This window comes from Mesocricetus auratus, unplaced genomic scaffold (assembly GCF_017639785.1).
Source record: "Mesocricetus auratus isolate SY011 unplaced genomic scaffold, BCM_Maur_2.0 Super-Scaffold_100010, whole genome shotgun sequence".
Taxonomy (NCBI): Eukaryota; Metazoa; Chordata; class Mammalia; order Rodentia; family Cricetidae; genus Mesocricetus; species Mesocricetus auratus.
In genome coordinates, this window is record NW_024429194.1 from 80433579 (window position 1) to 80459484 (window position 25906).

A 25906-nucleotide genomic window follows, 5' to 3' on the forward strand; every position below is an offset into this window, starting at 1 on the left:
TCACAGAGATCCACCTGCCTCTGCCTCCCGAGTTCTGGGATTAAAGGTGTGCGCCACCACCGCCTGGCTATTTCTTCTCTCTTAAAAACATTTTCAGATACCTGAATTTCCCCCCTAGATATTGATTTTCAGGATCAGTTTGATTCCATTGTGTTCTTCCCTTGATTTTAATTCCTTTAATTTACCAAGTGTTGTCTTATGACCCAGACTGTGGTCCACCTCGGTAGCCAAATCCCGTGCACTTGGGAATAATAGACACCCCTCAGTTGTTGAGTGTGATGTTCTGTAAACACTGCATAGACCCAGATGTTCACCTTGCTTAGGTCTACACACTCTGTCCCCGCCCCCCACCCCTGTCTCCCTTCCTTCAAAAACACTGAGGGGTGGAGCCCATAGCTACTGAGGGGTGGAGCCCATGCTAGGCAAGAGCCCTACCATTAAGCCCCACTCTCTGCACCCTTCATTCCGTTTCTTTTTTCTGTGTGTGTGTGTGTGTGTGTGTGTGTGTGTGTGTGTGTGTGTGTGTGCATGCGTTCAGGTATGTGTGCATGTGTGTGCACATGTGCGTGGGCACACACATGCCATGGTGCACATGGGGAGAGGCAGATCTCTCCTTTCACCACCTGGGTCCCAGGAACTGAACTCCCTCCGATCGCCAGGCTTGTAAGCCAATGCTTTTACCCATCAAGCCATCTCATAGAATCCACCACTCAGTCTTTTTTTTCAATGTATTTGTTTTTATTTTATGTGCATTAGGTTTTGCTTGCATGTATGTCTGTGTGAGGGTGTCGGATCCTCTGCAACTGGAGTTACAGACAACTGTGAGCTGTCATGTGGTGCTGGGAATTGAACTGGGATCCTCTGGAAGAGCAGCCAGTGCTCTTAACCACTGAACCATCTTTCCAGCCCCCCACCCACACCATTCAGTTTTTAATAACTACTTCGGCTTGTATGGCATTCAACGTGTGTGAAACCATCTGGTGATGAGCGATTGTGGGCTTGCAGAGGTGGCACTGGGTGAGATTTCGGGCCAGTTTTTGTGTCACAGAGGTGTGACAGTGCTGACCAGCAGAGATGGTCACCAGGAAAAAACTAAGATCCAAATCAACACACATCAGTTCTGCCCATGTTAATTGCAGAACATTCTTCAGTCACCCCAGTGACATACCTCAACACACCTGCTGTTCTTGCTGATGAAGGGCAGGCCGGCTGCATCTCCCTGCAGCAATGCTCTGGTCGCCCTTCTGGGTCGCTCCTAAACACACAGGCTGACTTCCCCAGCCCACTGAGTTGCTCTCCCAGGGCCTGCATCCATCTGGCCTCAGCCATTGATGAGCGGCTCCTATTTCCTGACTTCCATTTTCGCTCCCTGACATTTCCCGACATGGTGACCCATGGCATGTGTGGGTCTAGGCAGGGGCCTGTGGCTCACTGTGAATGTCTGGGCAGCCTGCTGAACCTCTGAAGCCACCAGAAATCTCTGTCATCTCTGCAAAAGCAAATGTTTGGATAATTTATCCCACGTGTCCTGGCGATGCTGACACCCTGGAGTCTTGTCCAGGCATTACCAGCACCATTTTAAGTTGGTACGTTTTGTGTGCTTCCCACATGTGATCGCTGTAACCGCTTTCTTTTGCTGTGGGAACGATTGGGAAAATGTGCCGAGACACAGGAAGGTGATGGGGCCGCGCAGTGCTGGGCTGGGATTCGACAATTACCATTTGTGAAGAGAAACTATTACCAAAGGACCGGCAGGAGACCATCTTGGGGCAGCTCTCCAAGTCAGGAAATTTGAAACATATATTTCACAGACGTGCATTTCCCTGTAAACCCAGCTGCATAATGCATGAGGCTTGATTTAATGTCATTGTTAATTCGGGGCTCACAATGGCAGGCTCTTAAGGGAGCCATCCTCTCTCTCTCTCTCTCTCTCTCTCTCTCTCTCTCTCTCTCTCTCTGACAGCAGAACTCTGAGATCCTTCAAGTTATTCAGGGTTCTGTGAACACAAACATCATGGGGCTGGGAGGGGTGCAGATTCATGGTGGCCTTTCCAGAGACCGTGGCAGGGACACAGGGGCTGGCTGCCTCAGGTTCCATATTGAGCCTTGCTGGGAGCCCACTTTGTTTGATAGTCTGGGGTTGTTAGAAAGAAGAACGGAAGGAGAGGGGGAGGAGGGAGAAGGGGAGGGAAATGGAGAGGAAGAAATAAAAGGAGATAAAGATATGCAAAGAGAAAGGAAAAATAAATGATAGAGAAGAGAGAAAGAAATAAAAAAAGAAAAATAAAGAGGATGGAGGAAAGAGGAAGGAAAACAGAAGGGAAAAAAGAAATGAAGACACAAAAGTAAAAGAAACAAAAGGGGAAAAGAAAGACTTTTAGGAAAACAGAAAGGAAGGAGGAGGAGAAGTCACAATTAGTTTCATGAAGCTGAGGAAAAGCCAAGTGCCTCGGGGACAGGAAGGACAGGGCAGCAGAAAAAGCAGAAAACTCACGACAGAGCATGGTGGGGCGGGTCATGGGGCAGCACACCTGACTGGAGTTTGGCTAGGGGCGAGAGAAGGGGGTGTGGAGAAGAGAATCAGGAAGCCACTAAAGCCAAAGGCACCAAGGGCTCCTGTCAACCCCCGGGGGTCAGGCCAGGGCTTCAGAGTCCCACCTGCGCTCAGGAACAATACAGGCCAGGCCAGAGCTCCTGGATGCAGGCTGGGTATTTGGTGAAGGATACTTCAGCTGAGGGCCACCCAGGCTGCCGATAGAGGTAGGACAGCACTGACCAAGGGAGACAACTTTATTTTTTTGTTTGTTTGTTTTTTTATTTGTTTTTTTTTTTCGAGACAGGGTTTCTCTGTGGCTTTGGAGGCTGTCCTGGAACTCACTTTGTAGACCAGGCTGGCCTCGAACTCACAGAGATCCGCCTGCCTCTGTCTCCCCAGTGCTGGGATTAAAGGCGTGTGCCACCAACGCCCGGCTTGAGACAACTTTATTTTAATCTCAAATATCTATCAGTGTCTAACCTTTCTGTGGTGTGACAAGTTGTCATCTACAAACTCGGGCTCAAGAACCGAAGGAGAAAGAAAGAAAAAAAAGAAGGGTTAAGTTACATCCACCTCCTCACCCCGCCCCCACCCCTGCCGCCCCAATCACTAACAGCTCTAAATTATAAGTAACTTTGCCATTCTGGGCTGTGCTGTCTCCATAGCTATGGCAGATTGTGTCTGAGCCTCGGGTTAGACACCCTGAGCAATTTTAGTACAACCAGGAAATAAAAGTCGGCATGACTGTTCAGTGGCAGATACAAGTAGATAAACATCCATATTCAGGAGAGGATTCAGCTTTCTCATTGCTGTATGCCCAGACAGGAATCAGGCAGAAGAGACCAAATGTGTCCAGGCTGTCAGTATGGGGGCATGGGCTACAATTCTAGCTCAAGCCACCACAAAGCTAGACTTTCCAGAGATGTATGGGTGCGTGCCGTATAAGCACCTCAGCCTCGCTTCTCCGTGGAAGCTGCAGAGCAGAAGCCTGCGCGGATTCGGACACGGCTATACTAGCTGATTTCTTGTCAGCCTGACACAAGCTGTGGTCATCTGAGAAGAGAAATTTCAGTGGAGAAAAAATGCCTCCATCAGATCGCTTGTAGGCAAGTCTACAGGACATTTCATGACTGATGATTGATGTGTGAGCGCCCAGCTCACTAAGGACAGTGGCATCCCTGGGCTGATGGCCCTGGGTTCTATAAGAAAGCAGGCAGAGCAAACCGTGAGGAACAAGCCAGTAAGCAGCACTACTCCATGGCCTCTGCCTCAGTTGCTGTCTCCTGCCTTGGGTTCCTGCTCTGCCCTTCCTTCATGAGGGACTGTAACCTCTAAGTCAAAATTAATTTGGGGCACAGTGTTTTCCAACGGCATGGCTCTGGGCATGGGTGTACTGTTACTTTCCTGGGTTTCCCAGTCCTCACTTGTGGACTGAGAATATGTCTTGAGGACACAGTGGGAAACCCTTTTAAGCTGGGTTCAATCCCTCTGTGTCCTCTGCATCTCTGGGACAGGAGAAGGGACACTGCAATGGCTGCCTACAAGAGAGGGAGCTGCCCTGCGTGTTCAGCCAAGCGGGTCCTCAGGAGTCAGGGGTTGCCGGTAGCAACACTGTCTGGGCCAGAATGATGTGTTAGCGGAGCCCCACTTCTTAGGCAGGTCTCCATCCTCTCTGGAGTCCTGTAGTGTTAGACACTAAGGAAAGCTCGCACCTTCAGGTGTGCAGGATGTCCTCCACAGGCTCCTGTGTTTAAAACATGGCCCTCAGTTGTGACAATGTCCTGGATGAAGTGGGTAACTCAGGGGTGGACTATGAAGCTCACAGCCTGACCTCATTTCCTGTCTCTAGTCTACTTCCTAATCTGTCCTATGAGAAGAAGCTTCCACAACCATAGCCATTCTTTGGACAGGCACTGGGGTGGTCACCACACAGCTTGGGGCAGCCCCCACCCAGACCTGGAGGGACTGCCAGCAGGTATCTGAGGTGGGCCTCTGCCTGTCCCCTTCTGTCTTCAGCAGGAGTGTGAAAGCAGCTGACATACGGCTCTCCCTGCGATCATTGTTAGCTGTGGCTGATCTGGATCCCAGCAGGAAGCATGTGAGCCAGGCCTAGCCATTCAATGCATCATCTAGTCAGTGATTGGTCCAGGATTGGCACGTGATCTAAGCTTGTCCAATCAAAATAACTTACGGAACTTTTTGCTGGTGACTTTGCTGTGCTGCATTTGGTGATGTACAGAGTCTCTTCTACAACCCTGAGGGGACAGTCTGTCTGAGAATTCCACCGATCTGGAATCCTGGAGGAAAGGAGTAATTGGCCAGACAACTAAGTCTCCCCAGATGACAGCCAGCCCAGCCGGGGCATGTGAAAGTCCCCTAAAGACCCTTGCAGTGTCAGGTAACCCATGGATTGTGGCCAGCCTACAAACCTGTGAGTCCCTGGGTTGAATGGCCTGTCACATAGTGACTGCTCTGGCCCCTTGCTCACAAATTCACACTTCCCTTAAGTCACATTGGGTTATGGCTCAAAACAGTCGCCCTCACAGATGTATTTCACTTTAGTCATAGCCCAGGATCATGATGGACCCAACCATCAAGAAGCACAAAGGTATCACTGAAAAGTTCTGGTTCGTTTAATTCCTGCATCTTCTTACAGACAGTAAGTTCATAAGACAAACAGACACAGATTCCTAGTCTGCAAGGAGGCATCTCCAACTCGAGGTGTCGTCTCTAGCCAGTCAGGGGACGCGGAGGCGAGGCAAGTACGGTGAGGCCCGGGGCGTGCCTGTCTGTGTGAATCCTTTGGTGACAGGGCCAGCCTGTCCCGTTTCCACAGGGTTCTCTGTGTGCTCCCCAGGGGTCTCTTGGGCACTGAAGACTTTGTCATAGTACTCGATCAGCAGCTCCGTGAACAGGTTCAGAGGCACCAGGGCGCTCAGGGAAGCCACCCCCTGTGACGGCCAGATCAAGTTCAGCCCAAACACACATGCCAGGTTTGAGCTGGTCATCTTGTTTGAAATGCTCTCCTGAGACACCTGGAAAATGGGAAATGAAGCCCAGGCATTAGGAGCCTGGATTCCATCCTCACCCCAAAGGAGACCGGTGTGGTAGAGAGAGCTCTGGACTCCATCGTCACCCCTGAGGGGCTAGTATTGTGGGAAGAGCCCTGGAGGGGGAGGGAGTAGGCTGGGGAGATGATGCAATTAGCCTCACCGAGTGCTTGCCACACCAGCCAGAGTTTGGTCCCCAGAATAATCTGGTGCTCACTTCTAATCCTGGCACCAGGAATACAGGGATAGGCGGATCCCTAGGACTCACTGGCCAACCAGCCACCCACTAGCCAGCCAGCGAGGCCTACTTGGCAAATTCCAGGCCAGTGTGAGACCTATCTCAAAAATCAACACTAGAGTCAGTGAGATGGCTCAGTGGGTAACAATAACTTCTGCAGAGCCTGAAATCCGGGTTCAATTCCTGCAACCCACATGGTGGTCAGAGAACCTGCTCCCTGCAAGCTGTCTTCCGATCTACACACACACACACACACACACACACACACACACATGCACGCACGCACACGCACACACACACACACACACAGACACAAATAAATAATAAGCAAATAAAAGAGTTCTGGAATGGAGATCACAGTCAATGTCAAGATCCTATGTGGCCACTTCCCCACTTGGGGCCACAGTTCCTCAGTGTTTCCATCAGTGAAATGTTCTGGTCTTGACGCTGTGGGGACCCTCTGATCCCCCAGTCTGACTTCCAGGATCTCATGGGTGTTCCATCAACTCCCCTTCCACTTTGGCAGACTCGGGGTGGGGGCGCCCAGCACTGCAGATCTAAGCCAGGTGCCCCCTGACTTCTGTGACATGGCTGGTGAACTGAGCTCAGGCTTATGGGGACGGTGGTGAGAGCAAGTTCTTTCTGCCTTGAGGGACCCGATCCTCCTGGCTGACACAGCCACCTGGATGAATAGGATTCACTGCTCCCCATTTTGCAGATGAGGAAACTGAGCCCAGAGGGCAAGGAAGAGCTGCCCTTGTGTGTGAGCAGCACAACAAAAACCAGTTCACACGAGGGCCTGTGGAGGAAGCCTGGGAAATCCTTCTCCACTGGGGGTCTGACCGCATCCTGGCATCCTCGATTGAGTGAGAAGTAACCAGGCAACAGCAAGAGAGGATTGCTTGTGGTGAATGTGGGGGAAGGGCAGAGGGCAGCCTGGGAGCTAAAGTACTTGCCATAAGACCAGAGTTCAATTCCCAGCACCCACAAAAAAAAAAAAAAAAAAAAAAGTGTGACGGCCCATGCCTCTAATCCAGGCACTTGGGTTTGGGAGTAAAAAACAGGCAGTTCCCTGGAGCTCACTGGACAGTTAATAAAGTGAGTAATGAGCGCTAGGAAAGAGAAAGAGCCTTTGTCTCAAACCATGAGACTGGCTGAAGAAGACCTCTAACACTGACATCTGTCCTCCACGTGTGCTTTCACAAATATCCACTCACACATGCATGAGCACACACCATACACACAAAGCCAGCAGTGTGACATCATATGACAGACTGTCCCCTCCGGCCCTCCTGGCTCCCATCCCTGGGCGTCGCATCCGACTGTCAAGCTTCTCACAGGAGCCCAGCTGGACCTTAAGTGACGTCCTTTGGTGGTTAGCGAGTGGAGCGCTGTGACTTTGGACCTGGGGAAAACAGCTCTGGTCTGGGCTTCCTCATCCTGGGAGGCGGACAGCCCCACTCACCTCATGCAGGAAGCACATGAGGTAGCGGAGGACGGTGTAGTTGTGCTCAGGGAGGCTCTGCAGGATCAGGCGGCAGTGGGTCACACGCAGGCTGCTCTCCACACCTGCAACGGCATGAGGCTGCTGGCTGGGCAGCACAGTTGTGACGCCAGCCTGCCCATATGGCTCTCGCCAGCACCCCACCGCTTCTGCGAGGCTCCTTCCTCCTCTATGTCAAGGCTACGGAAACTACTGCCCGTTGGGAAGCAGGGCGGTGAGTCACACTGCAAACAGGAAAAGGCTAGACCAGGGCCAGGCTGGCAACTTACACACAGACTGCAGTCCACATCTGGCCCAGCGCATTTCTTTGCTAATAAAGGTTTGATTTGTTCTCTCTGCCTCCCAAGCGTTGGCATTAGAGGCGTGTACTGCCATGCCGGCGATCAGTAACATTTACCTGAACACAACCATGGTTGTGTGTTGACACACATAGCCTAGAGCTGCTTGTGGGTTACAAAGATGGGGCCAGCAACTGCCATGGAGACTATGGGGCTAGAACATTTACTCTTTGGCCTCTCTAGGATACACACACCTGCCTATGGTTCTCAGGACACATTCGGGGGTGGAGTTAGGGGGATGGATCTGTTTCCCACACGCACCCTCACTTCCCACCTTTGCCCTCTTGTTTGAGGCAAGGTCTCACATGTTCTAGACTGGCCTCAAACTTGCTATATAGCTGAGGATACCCTTGAACTCCTTCCTGGTCCTCCAGCCTCCACTTCCCAAGTGCTGGGATTATAGGTGTATGCCACTATTCCTGGTTTATGTAGCTCCAGGGATGGAGACTCTGTCAACCAATCTACATCCCCAGACCTTCCATCCACAGATGTACACAAGCCTGTTCCAGAGCCCCCGGCCTCTGACATACTGCTGCTCCCTGTTAAGCCTGTGCAGTGACCAGGAGACCCTGGAACTGTACAACTGCTCCCCCGGGACACAGGATTCCTGACTATGAAAAGCTTGAGGGCTTTCTAATAAATGCCATCGTCTTGGGGAACTGAGCTGTGGTTGCTTGGTAATCTCAGTGGACGAGAAGTTTCTTTGCAATTCACATTTCCAAGAAAACGAGTAGCCACCAGCTCCAGGCTGCAAATGACACTGTCTCAAGCCTATCTTCAGAGAACAATGGCTGCAGAGAAGACATGGGGGAGACACTGGCCACCTTGGCTATCACGGTGGTCATTCTTACCCCTTCCCAGGGAAGCAGGCAGAGCAGCAGAATGTCACAACTCTGACTCTGTGACAGCAGTCAGCAGAGCATAGTCTTAATTGCTTTGTGCCAAGGGTGACCTTGAGGTCCTGACCCTCCTGCCTCTGCCTTCCAAGTGCAGGAGTTGCATCTGCATGGCACCATGCCTACTTTATTTGGTGCTGGGGACGAGACCTGGGGCTTCTTGCATGCTAGGTGAGTGCTGTGTTCACTGAGCTGCATCAAGCCCTGTGTGTACTTTTCATTCTCAGATAAGCCCTCGTGGATGCAGAAGAGGGAAGAGAGCACAGAAGGGCTGCGTGGCTTGTGCCAGGTCACACCACTGGTGACCGTGACTTGAGGCCCAGTCAGCTCTGGGCCAGGCTGATGACTCTCCTGACTTCTTGGTCATCAGCAGTGTTCTCCTTGTCTCTGGAGACTACAGCCTTTAGGAAGCTTCCATAGAGCTCCCAGTAAGGGCCTGTATACTTCACTTGAAGGAGAATGTAGCCACCTGGGTAGGGCCACCAGGCAAGCTAGAGTCATTTTCCCCAACCCCAAGGACAATATGGTTTGTTTAATGTCAGCAGCAGCCCACAGCCTCACTGAATAGAGGGGTGGCCCCAAGTTCCCCTCTATTGACCCACAGGGCCAGACTAGTAATGGGCCAAGGTAGGGTGGACACTACCTCAGCCAAAACAGAGGCTGACCAGGAGGCCAGGGTTCTCATGGGTACCTACTGGTGATCCCGAGAATCTGCTCATAGGCTTGGAAGGTCAGCAGCGGCTGGGGCAGCTCTCGCAGAAAGGTCTTCAGGATCACGGCTGGGACATGCATGTCTCCGTAGTCATCAAAGTTCACCGGCTTCCCTGAACACAGGACATGGCACGGCTGAGCAGCTCACTCAGTCCATGGCTTGGAAGCTGGAGGGGGGAGGTGTAGGTCACAGCCATATGTCCCAGGGATGCCTCTGTCCCCACGTGGGGGGGGTGCTGTTCCCCACCAGTTTCCCTCTTCTGCTACTGTCTCCCTCTTCCAGGGTGCCCACAGAGCCAGCTATTGGTTCCCTCTAGGTAAGGCTGGGCTCTGGAAGGAGTTTGAGCTCCAAGGTCAGGGCTTTGGCTCTGGGGCTACACACACAGAGCCAGGCTAATGTCTAAATGCCCAGATCAGAACCGAGTGGGCCTAGTGTTTGATGAGTGAATATGCAATCACGGGAACATGGAGGGCTCAAGCAGGGATGGGGGCAAGTGTTCCTGGGAGCAAGACAGCCACTTGCTTAGTGTTATTTTAGGGGTACCCCCAGCTCAGATGTCAGTTCTTTGTGTGTGCAAAGGTCCTGTGGCCACCTTGGGTGTATGTGCATGCCTATGGAGAGCCATAAACGTGATTTCTCTACCTTGAAGTGTCAGCTCAAGACATGTGGCCACCTGCTGTCAGTGGAGAAGGCGAAAGGGCAGCGAGGGCTGCCTTCCCGCAGGCTGAGGTCAGGACACAGGACTCCTTGCCCTACAATGGGATGGTGGTCGGAGTTCCCAGGCAGCAGCCCCGACCAGGCCTGTTCCTGGGGCTAGGTGGGGTACACAGTTGCCGAGGACTTGGGGGGTGGCAGTTGAGAGTCTGGCAGGAGGGAGGGGTCTGGGGCATCACCTTGATCATACAACCGCTGCACCTGGCGGACAGTCTGGGCACTGGCAGATCTCCGGAACAGACCCTCAGTGTGTAGCCCTGCAAGAAGAAAAGACTTGTAGGAGTGAACCCCACAAAGCTATCTGCCCATGAGGGCAGGGATATGTAAACTAACACAGGTAGATATAAAAGGAAGTGAAAGGAAAAGGAACGCCCCTTTTTCTCTTGGAAGCCAGCCACGCTTCTAACTCCTAGCTAGTGCGACTCTCTTTCTGGTAAATAAATATATTGTTTTCCTTATAGCGTTGAATATCCTCGTTAAGACTGGACATCTCAGGTCCCAGAACTCTGGCCTTCCTGAGATTCTATGACTCCCCTGTCTGCGGCATCAACTTCTGGGGGTGACAGGTCAGGCTTTTCCAGTCACCCGATGTACCACCTCTGGGCCCTCCCTCCCAAGGAGAGGGAAATGCAGAAACAGACAGTCCTGAGCTCCAGTTGCTCCTGCCTCCTAGCAGCTATGTGACCCCAAAGAAAATCCTCGGCTTTTCTTCTATCTAGCATCACCAGTTGGTTGCCTTCCTGCCAGGCCCCTGCTGGCTTCACAACCAGGAAAGAAAGCCAGTCCCGAGCCTACTCCATGTGGGGAAACAGAACCCCATAACACATGGGGACACTGGGCAGCAACCTGGAGGCTGAAGTCCTTCTGGTCTGTCTTGCCTCTCCTTCCTAGCTTTCTCACAGACCCACAGCCATGCACATACACCCAAGGTGGCCACAGGACCTTTGCGCACGCAATGATTCTTCTGTCTTCCGGCCACGATCTCAGAAAGCTGTAAGACCCAAGCCTTCCAAGCCACAGGGCACAACCATCCATGGGCAATGGAGCCCCCAGACCCAGGCTCAACCCAGTCAATGAATCCACTGCTCACAGGGGTGCACACACCCAACAACTGTGTGAATCAGGCATTGGTATTAACAGATCGGGGAACTGATAAAGTAAGCAGCTGGCTCGAGGTCACAAAGCCATCATATGAGACACACACACACACACACACACACACACACACACACACACACACACACACATTTAAAGCCGGACCATCTAAGGCCACACCCGGGAGCCACTGTGTCTACACATCATGTGCTTGCTCAGGCCACAGTTCCAGCAGCACCTGGCTTGTGGGGTGTTTGGGATCTGAACCGAAGCCCTTGGAAAGGCGCTGTTGAGTGTCCCGGCAGGAGCTAGCTCCTTACCTTTCTCCCTCAGGTACGTCACTGTCCACTGCAGCACAGGGGGGATGAGTTCACCTTGATTTTTGTCTTTGAGGCTGAAGGAGAAGAAAGTACTGGCTTATTCCAGACCTTGATGGCAGGCGCGGCCAGGGGAAGGCACTTGGATTCCCCATTCCAAGAAAATACAACATCAAGGAGCGTCCAGGGAGAGACAGTCTCAGACCCCATGAAGCTGCCACAAGAGTTCAAACATTTGGAAGGACAACACAGGCTGGGTCTGCACCCAGAATATACTGTGGAGAATGCTGAGGGGCTGCAGGCTTCCCCAGGGGGCTACTACAAGGCAGAGGTTTTGAGGGATGAATAGGAGCTTGCCAGAGGGCAAACGAGAAAAAAAAAGCATTATAGACAAGAAGACACACATAGGTACAAAAAAATCTGACTGTGACTATGATTATGAACTCAGGAGACCAGACTCATCCAATTTTTAAAAAGTACTTGCTGAGAATGGTGTCACACACCTTTAATCCCAGCACTCTGGAGGCAGAGGCAGACAGATGGATCCTGGTCTACATAGTGAGTTCCAGGTCAGCCAAGACTAGAGAGAGACCCTGTCTCAATAAAACAAAACAAAACAAAAGTACATGATAAAACCATGGGGCTTGAGACACAGTAGCAGCAGATATTGAGAAGGACTTGGTGTAGATTCCGAGTCCTCGGTATCTAGCGCTGACTGGGGACCACAGTGGAGGGATAGACTACAGTGTCTTAGGACAAGTGTCTTTGTGTCACCTTCACTTGCAGGGGGGTTGCCTGTCAGTGTCCTGCCATGGACTGGCCCACACAACCCGCTGTGGGACATACACAGACATAACACACACATCTTGTAAGACCTACTGACTGGGTTATGCTTGCTCCTGCCCTTACCAGGGGAACAGAGGTCCTGGGTGGAGGCCACTACTCTGGCCTGGTGTCAAAAATGACAAGATACATAAAATGAGCTGAACCCCAGTTGCTCTACACACTTCATGGAATCCAGGAAAGAATTCCTCCTTCTGTAACATGCTGAGATGAAGACCACTCGTTACGCAGCATTACCAGAGACAGCTGGCTGAGACACACTTGCTGCTTGTGGGGCTAGGCCCAGAACTACAGGGAAAGGGCCTTTGGGTCTCCTGAAGAGGAAGGTGGATTAGGACACTGAGATACAGGGAACGGGTGCAAATACAGAAAGCACCCACTCTGCTTTATGAGACTGAGATAAATTTTTGTAGATGGGGAAACTGAGGCACAGATGGCTTACATGACTTGTTCGGTGGAGTGCAGAGCAGAGATTTGAACCCAGGCAGGCTCCAGAATCTCACCTCTTCACCATTCCATTCATTCTGTGACTTAAGAGTGTCAGGGTCACCATGTACACATGAGCTGGACACCAGCTCAGTAACAATCCATTTAGAGTGTAAACCCAGACAGAGGCAGAGAGCAGGGAGGTGGAGTGTGAGCAGCAGCCCTGATTCTTCCAGCACAGACCTGGCTGAGCCTTAAGTGAGTGTCATTCCAGAGCTGTCTCCTGGGCTGGCTGAGCCTTAAGTGAGTGTCATTCCAGAGCTGTCTCCAGGGCTGGCTGTGGGATTATCAGGGTGACACGTGAAACATCCTCCAGTCTGCAAGCAGTCAGCAAACCTGCTCTGTTCCCGTGTGAACAGTCCCTGGATTTTTAGGGATAACCCTTAAATACTTGGCTAAGTCCAACCCCAGTGCCCATGTCACAGCAGTGATGGCCTTCACACACCCTGACTCCGTGTGTGGTTTGGCTTCATGGATATCTTTCTCTCTGCTAGAACCACACACATAGGACCCTGGGCAGTCACTGAGTAGCCATGAGACTGGCCCTGCCTCCCAAGAAGCCCAGGAATGGCTTCCACGCCTGTCCCATGGCAGCTTCCTCTTTGCCAGCTGTTGAGGGGGTGATGTCCCAGGGGGGAGGAGGGGACGACAGGGCAGTGGCAACAGGTGCTGCATCCCTGATTTCTAGGAAGGCAGATGAACCGAGCCAGCCCTTCCCAAAGCTGTGCTGCTGCCAGCCAGATCCTTAGCTTCCTGAGCCTCCGGCTTCCTGGTTCTGGAAAGCAAGGGTGCTTGCTGGCAGTCCTCTCAGGGCCTGAGGGGTATAGAGGTGTTGTTATATAAGAAGCCAATGGTGCTGGTGACAGAAATGAATCTCAGGCCAGGACCGAGTGGTGTCCCCCTAAGCAGATCACAAATAATCCACAGCAGAAGGGAACACTGGGACCCAGTGAGCTGTGATGGCATCCAGGTCACACGGTAGTGATCAGGCTGGCCATCATTCAGGGAGAGCCCTGCTCAGCATGTGACAAGGCTGAGCCACTAAACACCCCCTTTGCCTGGGACTTCGCTGCACTTTGCTGTTTAAAGCAGACCCTTCAGGGACTCGCAGTGCCTTCGGGACCATCCAACCCCGCCTCCTCTGGCAGTGGAAAACCCAGGTCCCCCAAGGGGAGAGATTTTCCCAGTCTTGGGTCCACTGGCCTCTGGACCTAAGGAGTGGCGTTCTACCTCCACCTGTCAGAGCTTATAGCATCAGGGGACCTGGCCAGAAGTTGCTGATACCCACAGGGCACCCCCAGTTCTGAGTCTCTGCAAGCACCCTGTAGTCCCAAGTCCCTACTTGCTGGCCCCTACATAGCTCCATGGTCTCACAGTCAGTATGGAGAACAACAATTATCTCCTCCAGGAGAGCAGATGGGTCCCACTCACTTCCTGTCCAGGAGGGCAATGGGGGAATGTCACACCATGTCCCTCCTGAGCACCTCAATAGCACAGGCCAGGGTCAGGTCTCTGTAAAGATGCTTGGGGCACATTTAACACATCCCCTGAGCTGAGGTTCCAAGGGGGCACCTCCAGAAGCAGAGCAGGACAGAGAGCAATGTCCGGGCAGATGGGGATTCTCTGCTCCTAAGCCTGCCCATCCCCTGGGAGAAGGGCTTGGCGTCAGTCAGAGCGGGATTTTTCCTACTTCTGCATGCATTGTATGCGGTGAATGCACAAACAGGAGTGCGGGAGTAGGGAGGGGAAAACACTGCAGCGAAGCCGGTTACAGGCAGTGTGAGCGCCTGGGTCTGTCCCAGGGCATTGGCTTTTCCAGGCCTCCAAGGCAGTCAGTGTCTCCTGAGCCTATCCCAGACCTCTGAGATTCAGTTCCCACGATGGGAGGAACGGCTGCACCGCCCACCACCACAGAACTCCTTGGCTACAAGGTCAGCCTAGGCAGCCAGACAGTGCCAATGGGTTGGTGGCAGGTGGCTGTGCATCACATGTCTTTGGAAGTCTGTTAGTGGCATCATTTCATCCCCATTTTTGTAGAGGACAAACAGAAGCCCAGAGAGGTAAATTATTTTTACTTCAAGTCACATTGCCTAATGTGGGCTACAGCTAGGGTTGAAATCAGGCTAAAAGATGGCTCAGCAGTCAATTGTGAGCAGTCTCCTATCCAAGGGACCTCAGTTCAGTTCCCAATACCCGTGTGTATGTGTGTGTGTGTGTGTGTGTATGCGTGCGTGCGTGCGTGTGTGTGTTGAGATAGAACTCTCTATATATCGCTGGCTGTCCTGAAACTCACTCTGTAGACCAGGCTGGCCATGAATTCACAGATCTCCACCTGCCTCTGCCTCCTGAGTACTGGGTTTAAAAGCCTGTGCCAACACACCTGGCAACACACAAAATACACAGACTAGAGCTTGTTAACTGAGTTGGGGGTCTGTAGGCAGAGACGGAATGTTCTGGCATTAGACAATGGTGGCATCGCCCACCGCTGTGACAACCGTCATCCACAGAATGGCATACTTAGAAAAAAAAGGAAGGTTACCCAATAATCCAGGCCTGCACAGCTCCTGGATTCATGCACACGTCAGTCCTACATCTGGTCACTGAACCCTGCTCTGAGGAACAGGTGGGTGACGTGGGTATGAACACGAGTGTGTGGAGGGGAGAAGTCTACACACCCTGTTTTGTGTGAAAGGCTTCCTGGAGGAGGGGATAGCAAAGAGTGCATATTCTGCATGCTCTGTGGCAAAGGCCCATGGTCACAGGCTGCTGGATGGGGTTAGTGAGGAGGCAGTGGTTCATATCTAGACTTCCTTTTCCCAGACTCACAACTTCCCAGAGGGGACTCACATCTCTATCCTCCCTCCTCGGGAACGGCAAGCAAGCCTTGATATTTCTCCAGTGCTAGGGACGGAACCCCGGGCTTTGCACTTATAGGCAAACCCCTCTGAGCCCTGGCCTAGCCGGAGTGAGACCTCCAACTCCCTGACTTTGCCTTCCTCTGTTGGCTTAAGCAGCTCGTTTCAAGTGATGGCTTTCTGTTGTGAACTTAAATCAGCAAATTAACATTGGCGAATAGGCTTTGGTTATGAATTTTAATGTCTCCCATTCATTCGCAGTCCAAACAAATTAGATATCTGGTGCTTTATTTAATACGTTTATTGCCATTTTATTATAGTCATTGGCAATGAGACAACATAAAATATTAATTTAAAGGAGCAATCACACAGATTATCTCTTAAAGTGGCATGCACGGAATGTATTCAAAGGCATCTGACGCTGCTTGCTGTTCCCTAAAGAGATAATGAAGTGGATTTTTCTGTGTGGCGTTGGAGTGGATCGTGGCGGTAATGCACACTAGGCAAGAGCTCTGCCACCAAGCTGTACCCATCTGTCTGTCTGTCCAATGTACCGATGGTTAAGAGCAGTACCTGGTCCTGGAACAACAGTAACTAGCAATGTGACAGTTCCAGCAGCGTCCTGTCCACTGACAACCTACCCTGCAAGTCAACATACCCTGCAAGTCCTCAGGTCACAAGACCAAGGTGTCCCTTGTGGCCTGGTTGTATGTCTGTTTGCTTCAGAAGGAAATACCCCCTCCTGAAGTGAGCAATGGTTAGGATACATGTTTGGGGCTTTCTACAAATCTTACAGGGAGCTCCAGGGGTGCAGCTTTCCTGGACCACCTCCTGAGCTGTCTGTGGAGCTTCTCAGAGATGCAGTTGCCCGAGTCACCTATGCCCCCATGGGTGACCCCATCAATGCACTGGTCTACAGGGTAGACTTGAACAGAGACCCCTCTTTAGTCTGTTAATCTCTCCTATCTGAGGTGAACTTTAAAAACAACCTTCTTCAGAAATGGAGAGACAGCTCAGCAGTTGCAAGCACTGTCCACTCTTCTAGAGGACCCAGGTTTAATTCCTATCACCCACCTGGCATCTCACAACCATCTGTAACCTTGGTTCCAGGGGACCTGATGAGCCCTTCTGGTCTCCATAGGAACCAGACACACACATAGTGTACAGGCACATGCATACAGGAAAAATACCCACACACATACAACCAAACAAAAACCAAATCTTCTCCCAAGAAGGTAGTCAGTCACACAGTAGAGCTGAGAGACCAATGACAGCCACCAAAAGTTTCCTGTACACATCACTCAGGTGTGCATCGTACAAGCCTGTGTGTTACACTTGTTTTTCACTTTCAAATGGGGGTGTGTGTGTGTGTGTGTGGTTGTGAGTGTGAGGGGGACTAAGGACAACCTGGGGTGACATTCTTCACTGTGCATGCTAGTTAGGTTAGGCCAGCTGGCCAGTGAGCTCCAGATGTGTCTCTGTCTCCACAGTCTTGGGATCACAGGTGCACAGCACACCATAGAATATGATGAAACACAGTGTGTTCTGGCAACATGGCAAGTGCCCCTAGCCCCATTTTCGGTTTTGATTTTTACAGATAAGAAGACAGGTGTCTCTGCAGGGTATAATGGGCATGGCTGGAGCCTCTACACTAAGGAACTCTGAGTGGCAGAGCCCCTGGGGACATCAGCAGGCCTCAGAAACATTGTGAAAATTGTCACTTGATAGTCTGGGTCTCCCAGTGACAAGCTCTCACGGAGATCCCTAGAGATACTTGTGGTCACTGTCCTACCTGCCTTTAGGGTGGCCACCAGGGGCATCTGTGATGTGTGGACCCACCAGGGAGTCACAGCAGCATACTCTTTAGTGGCGAGTTTGTGTTCCAGTTTGGGGGCCAACTATTTCACCATATACTGCACTTTCTCTCTGAGAACATGTCTGGGTGGGGAGGCACTACGCGGTCCAGTAGGAGCAGTCACATGGGCTATTCAAGTTGTTCAAACAGGAAGTGGTCATGCACTCACCCAACCTGGAGTGGGTCCTGCTGACCGTGCTCATCACAGCAGAAAGCCCCATTGGACAGTGCTGATCCAGGGACACACACATAGGCAGTAACAGTCCTCTTTTGTGATATCCCAAAATGCCCCCCTCCTCCCCGGCAGACTCATCCTGCGTGGTCCACTTGGGTCACCAGGCACACCCCTGTCTTGCTCAGGGAACTCTGTTCCTTGCTAGCAGGTACAGAATCACATGACAGCTTCCCTTCCACCTCCTGTTGCTTCCCAGCAGCTGTGATGTCTGATTAGCCTAAAACATCACCTGACTTGCCTTACAGTTTGAGTCTAGGTGTGGGGCTGGTACCTGGAGGCTCCAGGGACGTACTCTTTGCTTTTCCAGCTTCACAGCTTCTTGCTAATATAACCCTGGGATGCCCTGGGCTCACCAAGGTAACCCAGAGAGCCCCCATCTCAATCTCTAATCACATCTGCAAGGTCCTTCTTAGAAGCCAGGTGCAGCCACCGGCTCTAGGGGTTAGGAGGTGACATGTACTGGGTACACTTTGTCTTCCATGCATGCAGGGTGCATCGCAGGCCGTTCGAGCACGCCAATAGTTCTTATCCTAGAGCCCATAGGAGGACATCAGGAGCCCTTCCCTGATGATTCAGGAAGGACAAGGGCAAGCTTGAACCCCCACCAAACTTCCCTTAAACTCTTCCCAAGTCTGCGTGGACCTTAAGGATGGCCAGAGTCTTAAGTGAAAAACCAAATCTCATGTGCATTTCCAATGCAAAGCAAATGGCCGAGGTAGAACATGCAACAGGCCTCGGACACCTGCCTGTGCGCAGCAGGCCCAGCTCTTCCTGAGCGCTGTGGGTGATCTGACTGCTTCGGCTGCTGTAGGATAAAACATTGCCTTGGGGGCTGGAGAGATGGCTCAGAGGTTAAGAGCACTGGCTGCTCTTCCAAAGGACCTGGGTTTAATTCCCAGCACCCACATGGCAGTTCACAACTGTCTGTAACGCTAGTTCCAGGGGATCTGACACCCTCATACACAGACATACATGCAGGCAAAACAACAATGAACAAATAAATAAGTAAATATGTTTTTTTCAATTGCCTTGGATTTTCATTGGACAGGTCTACTACCAGGACAGGAGACCCAAAGAGGGACAAACTCGCAACCCAGAAGGTGAGGCTAGAACCTGGATTAGGGCTGGGCTGGGCTGATTGGGCACCAGGGAAGGCTTCTGGAGGAGGAGTCCCAGATGAGTGGGAATGAAGTTGGCCTGGCAAACATGTAGGGGAAGATGGAAGACCCACTAAAGTCAAAGTTCCATGAGAGTGCATCTCACTTGGAAGATGACAGGAGGGGTCCTAACCAGAGGCCTGAAGGCCAGGGAGCCAGACCTGAAGGGTGACCAGAAAGCTCTTGCCCTCTACACACACACACACACACACACACACACACACACACACACACACACACACCACTCAGAGCAGTGGTCACTCAGCCTCAGTGGGGACTTGGCTCTTGCCTCCTGTAGAGTTAAACTTAGTCACTGCAGGCAGAGGGCCAGGGGCAACCTCCCAGGACACAGAAGGGTCCCAGTGTTCAAGGTAGCCGAGGAGCCTTTCCCCCCACCCCCATCACTTACTATTGCAGGCTAACACCAAACTGCTGGGTGGGCAGAGGCGGGCGAGGTGGCGGAGTCTTAGTGGGAGGGGGCAGATGGCCTTTGTGCAGGTTTTGCAGCTTCTCGTCATACCTGTGGACACAACAGGAGAGCGTCACCTCACAAGGGGACAGGCTTTTGGCCATGGAAACCATCTCCAAGCGCTCTACGTGGACCAGGCTTCAATGGGAAACACACAGTCCTCTGTGCCCTGTCTAAGTTTAGAGGTCCTGGGCGGGGCCGCACCTTCAGAGGGAAGTGAAGCGCTCAGAGTCAGACCAGGCTCGGGAGCCCTGCTGGAGCTGGCATGCCTGGCACAGGCCTGAAGCTAGGGGGCTCCTCTACAACTGAGACCCTGTGCTCTGGCTTGCCACAGACACTCAGTGAGACATTCAGCAGGAGCTGACCGGAAGCTAGCTGTCTTCCGGAGCCCCTGCGCCTGCCACTCCTGGATCATTTCATTCTACACACAGCTCGTCTGCTCACCAGGGATCCCCTTTCATATCCGGCTCCGAAGCAGAACTGCAAAGCCGTGCCTCAGCGTGTTTTTAATCAGTTTTGCACTGGCAGTGAGAAGAGCGAGCCTCCCGCCCACGCGCAGCCTTCAAGGGTCGGTCTCCCGCGCATGCGTGTGGATAGTAGACCCCCCCCACCCCCAGAGCCATGCCTGGGGATGGTGGGCACTCACCGTATTACTTCTGGGGGGATGAGCAGCTGGTCGCACTGAAGATGTTCTCGGAGCTCACGCAGGCTGCTGCAGTAGGTGACCTTTTTCCCAAACTTGTGACTAAGGAAGGAGAAACAAGAGAATAAAAGAATGAGGGGAAGGAGAAAGGGCTGCGGGAGTTGGAGTGCCGCACATAAGACAGGCCATGCACTGAGACCCGGAATGCGCCAAAGGCCCTGAAGGCTTGCTCACCTGTAGAAAGTAGCTATTGGTCTCCAGTTTGAACTGGCTGTGAATTTACATAGAGCAGACAGCATAGGAGCCCCTTGCTGTGTGGAAAGGATGTAGGTGTCTTAGTTTCTCTTCCTGCTGCCATGATAAAACTCAGACAAAAGCAACTTAAGGGAAGGTAACTTATGTCAGCTGGAGGTTCAAGGTCCTGTCCATCATGACAGCGAAGTCAGGACAGCAAGAGCTCTAGGCAGCCCTTCACATTATGTCTGGGCCAGAAGAAAAGGCACGCATGCCCACAGGGGGGAGGTTGTCCCACCTCAATTTATGAGATAATCCCTCCCAGTCATTCCCAGAGGTCCCTCTCCTGTGTGAGTCTATATCCTGCCAGGATGACCTTAATCACCACTGTGCAAGGCTCAGAGGGCCAGTGGACTGAGCTTACCTGTTTGGAGACACCATGGTCCCAGGTGGTTTTGTGTTGAGCCTTCTTCCCTGCTCCCTGACCCCACACAGAGACAGGGCAGGGACCTTGGGAGACTCCCCAGGGGTGTCTCAAGAGGCCATGGGGAGACAGCATAGCCTCTGCCATCAATTCTATCTGCTCCCAGAAATCTGGGACAAGTCCCTTGACCTGCCAAGGCAAGGCCTGGGTCCCGCTGATACAAACTCTGAACTTGAGTCATTTTGCAACATTGCAATGACCAAGAAAAAAAGGCAGGTTACATAAAGGCGCCAGTGTTGTACCGTTGGAGATACTTTGGCAGCCTGATTTTTGTTGTGACTCATAGCTGGGTACAGAGGCCACACTAGCTGGCATGCTAATGTGGATAGGAACATTCCACAAGCTCCCAGCCCCAGACGAAGAGCCAAAGGTGGTAAATGGTTGCTGAAAAAGGAAGAATCAATTTTTCCATGGAGGAGCCCTTACATCATAGACCCAATTCCAAGTGGTCAGCCCTGGACATCTCTACAGGGGAGCAACAAGTGTAATTGCCCATGTAGTGTGTCTTTGGATGCTATCGTGTTTAAAATGCTTAGTTTTTGAGAATTGTTATTTAAATTGTTGAATCAAGTTTCATTCTTCAAAAAAAAAATCATTAAATGAGTTTGGCTTGTGAGTAGGACAGGATTTCCAGCCATTTCTGAACTGTGTGTAAGCAGGTATTTGCTACTTTCACTGAACATTTATACAAAGCACTGACCACCTCCGAGGAAATGCTAAAGATGCTGCACCTGTTGTCTTATCAGCTATTCAGCTAGGACTTGGTTCTTCATGTAAAAACAAGGATACCCATCTTACTAGTATGTGAATTTGCTTTTGTCTTTAATAAATTTGCTATATACAGTTTATGTGTGTGTGCGCGCACACATGCACATAAGGAACTATTGAAAATAAATTTCTTCATAAATTAAAAAAAAAAAGGCAAGTTGCGTGCTCAGGAATGCCAGTTCTGCTGTGTTTAGAACAATCTGTGTGTTCTTCACTTTATAGATAAGGTAGAATTAGCAGTCCAAACAAAACAAGACCTCAGGGATCGTGATAAGTGTTACACCCCTGTGAACAGTATAGAATTCTGGGTCCTGAGCCAACTCCAGCCTAAACTACTTCCCACACCCCAAGGGAGGCCAAAGCCTGTGCACTGGCTCCCTCTGGTGGACAAGAGTGAATTGGACCTGGAAGCCAGATTTCAGCCTCAAGCAAGGCAGTTAGTTTCACAAACTGCAAGGGCTGTGGAAGAGCACAGGCACTGGGTCCTGAGGAAGGGGTTGGAGCAGGTCCTGTGCGATGTCCTTACCACCTGTGCATCCAGATAACAGACAACTCAGGGACAGTCTGGCCTCTGCTCTGAGGACACTAAAGGTTCCTCTGGGGTGTGAAAGGCTGTTAATGCTTTGGGTTGGACAAGAGGAGCCCACTGAGCCTTCAAGGGGCCTAGCTGTTTTGTGGAATTGTCCAGTGATATCTGCTTCAGCCCTGTAGGGTCCTCCCATGCCACTCAGGAGGCACACACACCCTTTCTCTGTGAAGCTGCCTGACAACTCCGGCAAGGGAGTCACCCTCTGGGCGAGTAGACATGACCCATCTGGCCTTTGACACTGGTGAAAGGGCCTAGGCAGCTCAGTCAGGAATTCCAACACAGGCATGGGACAGGGTTTCTGTCACAGCCTCAGCTTCCAGGAGAAACCGAGTCAGGATGATTCTCAGGACCCAGGTCAAGCCTGTTTGGTCCACCCTTCATGCTGGGTTCTGTTGTTGGATCCCAGTCCTGAGTCCTTTACTGGCTGTGTGACCCCAGGAGACTGTATAACCTCTCTGAGCACCAGCCTCCCCTGTTTACAAGTAGAGAAGGCATGGGTGACCACGTAAGATGGTTTTGGTGTATGTTACCTAAGGTAAATAGATAATCCAATCCCAAAAAGGACAGTTTAAACCATTCTAGAATAAATCAGGCAGGGTGGGTCACGCCACATTCCATAGAGTACCAGGGCAGTGGGGAGGCAGGCTGAGCTTCAGGGCAGCTGAAAGGGAGGGATGAGGCTTGAGGTACGAACACGCTGCAGCATTGCCCAGGAGCCACTGATGACGATGATGATGGATGTGTGTGTGATGATGATGATGATGTGTGTGATGATGATGTGTGTGATGATGATGATGATGTGTGTGATGATGTGTGTGTGATGATGATGATGACGTGTGTGATGATGATGATGTGTGTGATGATGATGATGTGTCTGATGTGTGTGTGTGTGTGTGCACGCACGCATGTGTATACACATGCACACAGCAGTGAAAATGTGTGGAGTAAACGTGTGTGCCCACATCAGCGCAGGCAGATGTTCAAGAGCGTGTAGTAGCGGGGTCCTGGGGTCCTCAGATATAGATGGGTGGTCCACAGGCAGCAGTCAGGGACCCAGGGCAAACTAAACAACTTAAAACGGCAGCAGCGCGCCCTCCATAGGTCCAGGTCAGTGGGGGAGTCCGGGAGTGGGCGAGGCTGCAGTCCTTTGATTCTTGCACTTCCGAGAGGCGCCTGTGCCCCTAGATGTGGGACTCCTGCCTCCACCTTCAAAGCCAGCAGGGTGGCATCTTTGAACTTCTTTCCTGACATTGCTGGCAAAGACTATCCATTAAAGACCCCAGAGACCACCTCCCAGTAGAACGTCCCAAGTTGTCTTCTGTCTGTAACTGCTTGCCTTAATCTCATCTGCATAGCCCCTGTGCTATGGAATGTGACATACTTGCAGACTCTGGGACCCAAGTTCAGAGACCTCTAAGGCCGTTCGTTGTCCAGTGAAAAAGGGTCCTCAGGCCCCAAGGACTGTGTTCTGAAGGCTGCGTGTGGTGACAGAGACTTGAGGACACAGCAAGGTGAGACACATAGCTTAGTTCCAGGAGCAATCGTTATAACTAAACTTTAAAAGCTTTACATCACCAGTAGATGCCCTTTAAAAAGGACATAACCATTGAATATCTCCCAACAACTTCTGAAAAATCACTCAAAAGATTGCAAAGTATCCTTTTTAATTTCTAATTTTTGAGGCTTAACTTCTTTAGGCTATAACATATGTACCAAATACCTCTTGAAAATTACTTAAGGTGTGTGAGCAGCAGTCTTTCCTAATCCAACTTGTAAAGTTCTCACTAGCTGACAAGGCCTCATTTGCATCTTAGCTTACATGACCTAATTTGCATCTACACTGACACCTCTGTGGGTGGGGCCTAACAGGAGGGCAGTTCCCCGAGGCTTCTCAAAAGCCTTTTTTCAAATCCTGAAGCTTAGTCCTCAAAGAGTCAGGTAGGAGATGGGGAATGCAGGAGAAACGGAGTTTTCCATGTTTTCCATGTGGCTGGTGGGTTGGGCTGCCTTCCTGAAGTCAGAGGGGAAATGGGAACGTACAGAATTGCTGTGGACTATTCCTGTACACTGTGTAAATTATGCTCTGATTGGTTTAATAAAGAAGCCGAATGACCAACAGCCACATAGGATAAGGTTAGGCAGAAAAGCCAAACTAAGGAAGGGGAAAGGAAGGGCGGAGTCCAGGAGATGCGAGCCAGCTGCCAAGAGAACAAGATGTTCTTGAGGACAGGTAAAAAGCCACGAGCCGTGTAGCAAAGCATAGATAAAATGATGCGCTAATTTAAAGGTGAGAGTTAGATAGTAATAAGCCTCAGCTGTTGGTAGAGCATTAATAATTAATATAAGCCTCAGAGTGATTATTTGGAAGCAGTTATGGGATGGGGCAGGACAGAGAGACTTCTGTTTACAGAGAATGATGCAATGCCTGACCCTCTCTCTCTCTGTCCTGCCTTCTCTCCTATACACAAGGCACAGCACGAGCCTTCTGTGTGGCCATGGGCTTGAGAGAGCCGAGTGCATTATCAGTGACAGGCTTCTGAGCCACTGTGTGTAGAGCAGGAGGAAGGAGGAAGGGGGTGACAGGGACATGCTGGAGGAGGAGACAGCAAAGGCTTTTGAGGTCGGTGTCCAGCAAGGCGTGATCACCCCTATGTGTGCGCCAAAATGCTCCTTCTGAAAACCCTCCTGGAGGGACACTGCCACCCCTCTCTGGATGCGTACCTCACCTGACTGTCCCAACCTGCCCCATTCAAATACTGGGTCCTCTTGAACGAAGCGCTCCCACCCACCATGTGGCTGGGTGCAGTTTGTGCCTGACGCTTGTGGCTAAATGGAGAGGATGTTAAGATGCCCATGGGGCCCTGACAGAGCCAAGCCTTGTGATCAGTTCTTCCCAGGGCTGCCCCGAGAAATCATTGTCCAGTGAGAAAGAGCCAGACATCCTGGAAAGAGCTAACAGAAGTCCCCAAATTTCTGGGCTGTTTGCCCAGGTACAGGCAGTAAAAGATTAGTCCACGGACTTGAGGCACCCATCCTGAGCTTCCAGGAAAGTCTCTGTTCCAGAGAGGAAGCCTGGAACATGGCCATGGGTCAAATCCCAGTGTATACCAGCAGGTGATTGAGGCAGGGCCTCACTGGGCTGTGTGTCTGCACCCAGAGGGAGTGGAGACAGAGTCACTGGGGCCAGCATCCACACCTACAGGATCAACCCTAAGAAAACAGCTGGGTGGGTCTTAGGAACAAAGCTGGGCTTCCTCACCATGTCACAATCAGCCGCAGGGGACAGGCTGTCCCAGGTCATTTCCCAAAGACAGAAGATGGGCGCCCACGTGCCTAAGTCCCAGCCTCTGTATTTACACGGTTACCCTGCTGTGTAAACTGGAGCCCTTCCTGCGCTTTGTGAACTTGACAAGACACAGACAGAAAATGAGGGCATTCGGGTCATGGGGTACTTAAAACACCAGCTGCGATATCAATGTCACAGGCCAGTGTTCCCGTCCACAACCTCAGAGAGTCAGAGTGTGTGGCCTGGGTGGCCATGTGACCCCAGAAAACCCGTGTGTGCCTCAGAGACAGACCTGCATGGAGCCCTCATGGAGAGGCGTGCCTCAGAGATGGTGGTGTGGGGTTCTAGAGCGCATGCTCACCTGATGAGGGGCTTGAAGATGTTCCACAGAGCCTTGATGAAGCTGGTGGGGTGCACAACATAGAGCGCCTTCAGGTTCTTCTTGTACCTAAGGAGGGAAAGGTAAGGTGACTGCAGCTCCCCCAACTCCAGCACACTCCACACTGAGGGCCTCGCAGCAGGACCGAGCCTCAGAAAATCCACTTCTCAACCAAAGGACGTGGATTAAAACCCAGAAAGAACTGGGTGTGGTGGCGCACACC

General features: G+C 51.5%; 1 protein-coding gene across 3 annotated transcripts in view; it reads right to left on the reverse strand.

The window, feature by feature from the left end:
- Positions 1–5147: 5147 nt before the first annotated feature.
- The window catches only part of Arhgap8 (Rho GTPase activating protein 8), a 47033-nt gene continuing 26274 nt past the window's right edge, over positions 5148–25906 (reverse strand). For all 3 annotated transcript variants that reach the window (XM_040754047.1, XM_040754045.1, XM_040754044.1), the window contains exons 5-12: positions 25666–25752; positions 19947–20045; positions 19241–19351; positions 11404–11477; positions 10168–10245; positions 9258–9386; positions 7290–7393; positions 5148–5571 (exon numbers count right to left, since the gene is read on the reverse strand). In XM_040754047.1, coding sequence (XP_040609981.1) covers positions 5275–5571; positions 7290–7393; positions 9258–9386; positions 10168–10245; positions 11404–11477; positions 19241–19351; positions 19947–20045; positions 25666–25752 — 979 coding nt within the window. In that variant the 3' untranslated portion in view covers positions 5148–5274. The remainder of the gene's footprint in view (positions 5572–7289; positions 7394–9257; positions 9387–10167; positions 10246–11403; positions 11478–19240; positions 19352–19946; positions 20046–25665; positions 25753–25906) is intronic.